This window comes from Sinocyclocheilus anshuiensis, unplaced genomic scaffold (genome assembly GCF_001515605.1).
Source record: "Sinocyclocheilus anshuiensis isolate Anshui unplaced genomic scaffold, SAMN03320099.WGS_v1.1 scaffold431, whole genome shotgun sequence".
Classification (NCBI taxonomy): Eukaryota; Metazoa; Chordata; class Actinopteri; order Cypriniformes; family Cyprinidae; genus Sinocyclocheilus; species Sinocyclocheilus anshuiensis.
The window spans coordinates 1189649-1193891 of record NW_015551065.1 but is presented as its reverse complement, the minus strand read 5'-3'; the positions used below and the strand labels follow the sequence as shown (position 1 = coordinate 1193891).

At 45.1% G+C, this 4243-nt stretch overlaps 1 protein-coding gene across 1 annotated transcript in view; it reads right to left on the bottom strand.

The window, feature by feature from the left end:
• The window catches only part of wasf3a (WASP family member 3a), a 17254-nt gene that overhangs the window by 8549 nt on the left and 4462 nt on the right, over positions 1–4243 (bottom strand). The window contains exon 3 of the mRNA XM_016451941.1: positions 3814–3948. Within this exon, the coding sequence (XP_016307427.1) occupies positions 3814–3948 (135 nt within the window). The remainder of the gene's footprint in view (positions 1–3813; positions 3949–4243) is intronic.

The window sequence follows — 4243 nt, the reverse complement described above, 5'->3', positions numbered from 1 at the left end:
GCTGTCCGGGGACAGCGTCATCACCTGGTCGCCGGGAGGAGGTGGAGTCTTCTGTGCGAACGCGCCGCCATCTTTTAATCAATCCGACATAATATCATTTGACCCAGCTAATTTACTCCTCTCCATTCCACAAGATGGCTATCCAATTGAATATTATGTTGAAGAATTTCTTGATTTTTCCAACTTGGTTCCATGGAATGAGTGAACCTTGAAAACAATCTTCTGGGGCGGATTAGATGATAATCAGATGCCGGCATCCAATTACCACCTGTCCTTCGGAGCGCTATATTGATTATGCACTGTGGCTAAGTGGTTCATCCTTCACTGTGGGAGAGGTTACTGTCTGCCATGTGGATAAAACCAACGCCAGCTGCCCTCCTCACGACTATGCAACTATGCCTTCCAATACCATCACAGCAAGTGTTCCGGATTTTCTTCGGGTGAAGAAAGCTGTCTCAAACAGCGCAGACCTAACGGCATAGCTAGTGGACCCACCTATCTTGTCTGTAAATTCTCAGTCCACAGTCCGCTCCAGTTACAGTGAACCAGTAAGTTCATTGTGAGTCTTTATGAGCATTCCCCCAGACCAAGAGTCCACTGCAGAGTTCGGCGTGGAATCCGCTTGTTTTCCCAAACTCAACCAGGAGCCTATTCAATTCCCAGCACACAGTCAGGAGCTTGCACTCGTCCCAGAGCTCAGCACAGTACCTGTTCTACCACCAGAATCTTCAACCAACATGGCCATCAAGTCAGTGTCTCCCACTATCATGAATGCTATGCCTGAGTCTCCTAATGTCATGGCCATCATGCCAGTATCTGGCCAGATAGTTTTAAGCCTAGAGGATTCCGAGACCCTTCCACCACTGATTGCTCTCCCTGTTATTGCAGTGACATAATGTGTGTTTGCACACTGCTCTCCCACTCGTATCGAAGTGGAGGTGTTCGATCCCAAGTTTCCTGTGTGTCATGAAGCGACCAAGGAGGTAATTACTGAGTCTCCTATCAATGTTCCTTCATGGCCATGGATGCCACTTTTGAACTCTCTATTTGTCTTTTTGTTTCATTAGGTTTGCTGAAATTAACCCTTCAGTCAGTCAGTCAGCCGGCCCCCCAAACACCCCTTATTCAGCCGGCACTCTAGACGTTGGTAAGCCAGCCGGCACTCTAGACGCCCGTCTCTCTCATTCTCCACTTCACTTTGGCCTGGTCTCGTTGTTCCCAATGTAGCTGCTTCCCAGTCTACTCAACTTGTAATACTTACCTGTCATCATCCTGTCTTCAGTTTCCATCAGTCTTCTGTCTCTTCAGTTCCCTTTCAAGGGAACTTCGAACTGCGTCCTCTAGGGGTCGCTATGGGGAATGCCTCGTCGTGACCCGTGTCTGAAGCATACATTCAAAAAACACCAACAACACGTTGGCCGGCGACAGCCCATGACGTCACTACCGGTGCGACTATAGTATAAATAGGCGCCGGGAGAACACATCATCCTCTTCTTGGTCTTCACTGGCCGTTTTGTTTGAAGCGTGCATTTCCGTGGTAAGAGCGATCTTTATTCCTTTATTATGGTGAGCACTAGCAAGGCGTTTAGAGGATGTGTGCATCCGTATCATCGTTATTTGACATCTGATGACACACACGATCTCTGCGTTTTTTTGTTTGGGCGAGGAGCACGCACGCGATGTCCTCGAGGGGGCAATCTGCGTTCACTGCGAGCGTTTTCCAATGAAAAAGCTCCGCTCTCGTTTGTCTCTCTTTTCGAGGAGAGAGGGGCAGCCGTCTGCTCCCCGCGGTTCAGGACCCACCGCTGCTGAGGCGCGGAGGAGAATGAGCTTGTGGGGATCGCAGGTGGATCTGGCCGATGAGTTTAAAGAGGGGCTTTCCCCCAATCGCTCGTTGGCTGTGGATGAGAGTGAGCCGCTGAAGGATGATGTTATTTAATTTAACATCGTCTGATCCAGGGGCCAGTGCTCGGGTGAGTACGATCCATTTCTGTATATATATATATATATATATGTATTTAATGCGCTGGTGGTTGTGTGTATAATCCATCTGCGAGCCTTCTTTGCGGTGTTTTCCGGGACCTGTGTGTTTCTGTCTTTTCTAGGGTAGGTCCTCGGGGAGCATCCCCCTCTGCTGGATTCAGAAACCGGGAGCTCGTCTTGCAGTGTTTTCCTCACTCGTTGATGTTGTATCCAGCCAGCTGGGCTTATGCTTTCAGGCTGCCCTGTCTGGTACGCCGTACCTAGGTCGCCCTGAGGGGCTTCTTGGTCACCAGGATATCCCCTCTTGCTGAGGCATTGAGCAGGAAGTCTAGACTCTGCGCACTTTCTGAAATCCTGTATGGTAAGGGTTACGTGTTTTTAGCCTCGTTCCCTTTCTCTGAGTTGGCTTAGACCCGGTACCTTGGGCTCCACTCAACCAGTGTGTCTCTTATCTGCTTGTTTTTTTTTTATTAAAAAACTTGACCCTCTAACATTTGCACTCTCTGTTCTATTTCTATTCTAATGGCCAATCCATCATTTTTTGGGGGATTTTTTATTTATTTATTTTTTAATAAGTATCGGTTCAGGCACCGTTTAGGCACCGGAACCGTTTTAAAAGTATTGATTTGGCACCGGTATCGAAAAAAACCCAAACGATACCCAACCCTAGTAGTCATGGGCTGTCGCCAGCCAACGTGTTGTTGGTGTTTTTTGAATGTATGCTTCAGACATGGGTCACGACGAGGCGTTCCCCATAGCGACCCCTAGAGGACGCAGTGTCTCGTTCCCTACTCAGGGATCCATGGTTACATACGTAACCTGAGACGTTATACCAGCCAGCACCTGCATTGAACGGGACTGTTGTCGGCATCGATAGCCTCATGGTTAGTGCGGTGATACAGCCCAACTGTGCTCACTATGACCCAAGATTCCCATCTTGAAGTCCTATGCCGATCCTGCTCCCCTCTCTCTACCCAATGCTTTCCTGTCATCTCTCAACTGTCCTGTCTGAGTAATAAAGGAATAAAAACCCATAAATATAATTTAAAAAAAGAAAGAAAGAAAGAAAAGGACTGTTTTTCACCCAAGTTTCTCAAGCCATTTTATGAACTTATTTACTCACCTGCATGGATCGCTTGAATTTCTGACATTCCTGCTAATAAAGACCTGGATGTACCAGTGTCATCTTCTTCTGTTATTGTGACACATTTAAAGAAATGCAGAGTTCAGATGCAAAAGTCTCTTAAGTTCCCTTTGAAATTTTCTTCTAAAATGAACATTTTTATCAGGCTCCTGTGTGTAGGTTCAGTAATTTCACTTTAATGGAAATGAATAGGTTCTTTTCATTGCCATTAAAGTGAAATAACTGAACACAAACATTGGAGCTTGAGAAAAATACAAATTTTAGAAGAAAATTTCAGATGGCACTTAGAGGCTTTTGCATCTGAAGTGAACTCTTCAGATATAACTCTTAACAACGTACTGTCTGAGGCATGTTGTTGCTTACCAATGACAATTTTTAACCATCAATGATTTAAGCCTATATGCGCAGTCCAAGGGTAATGGTACAAATTTCATTATAACAAAGAAATAACATACATGGAAAAAAAAGTTCATATGATCAAAGACACCTTATTGTAGGAATTCTGGGAATGTCAGATTAAAAGACCACATCATGAAAAAATAAAATATACCAAAGAAAGGGGATGCATGGGTCATTTTGACCCACATTCCTTATGCATGTTAGGTTTAGCCTGGAATATCCTATTAAATATGCATCCCATTTCTGGTAAAGTGCATGTGATCTTTGACTTTTGACCTTTGACTGACCTTCCTCCACACTAGAGTCCAACTGAGTGACCTTGATTGCAAGACGATCTATACGGTCCTGTAGAGAATTAGCACGCAGGTAGAATGTATTGGCTTCATTAAAGAGCTCACCAAACACATCCTCTGCATGTTTACCTGTAGTAGATGAGAAAGAAAGACTGAGGGTCAGAGATGACCTTTTAAATAGTCATTTACTGGATGCTTTACACAAAGCACCTTACGGCACACTTATTAGGAAATTCCCCTTAAAGCAAATAGCTCTGCACTCAAGGGCACAATAGTGGTTATTTCTCAGCTTTTATTTACAGTCTTCAACCGTTATGTTTACACATTGATAATTCATTTGCATGCTCTTATCTACTGGAGAACTGCAACACACACACACACACACACACACACACACACACACACACACACACACACAGGGGAG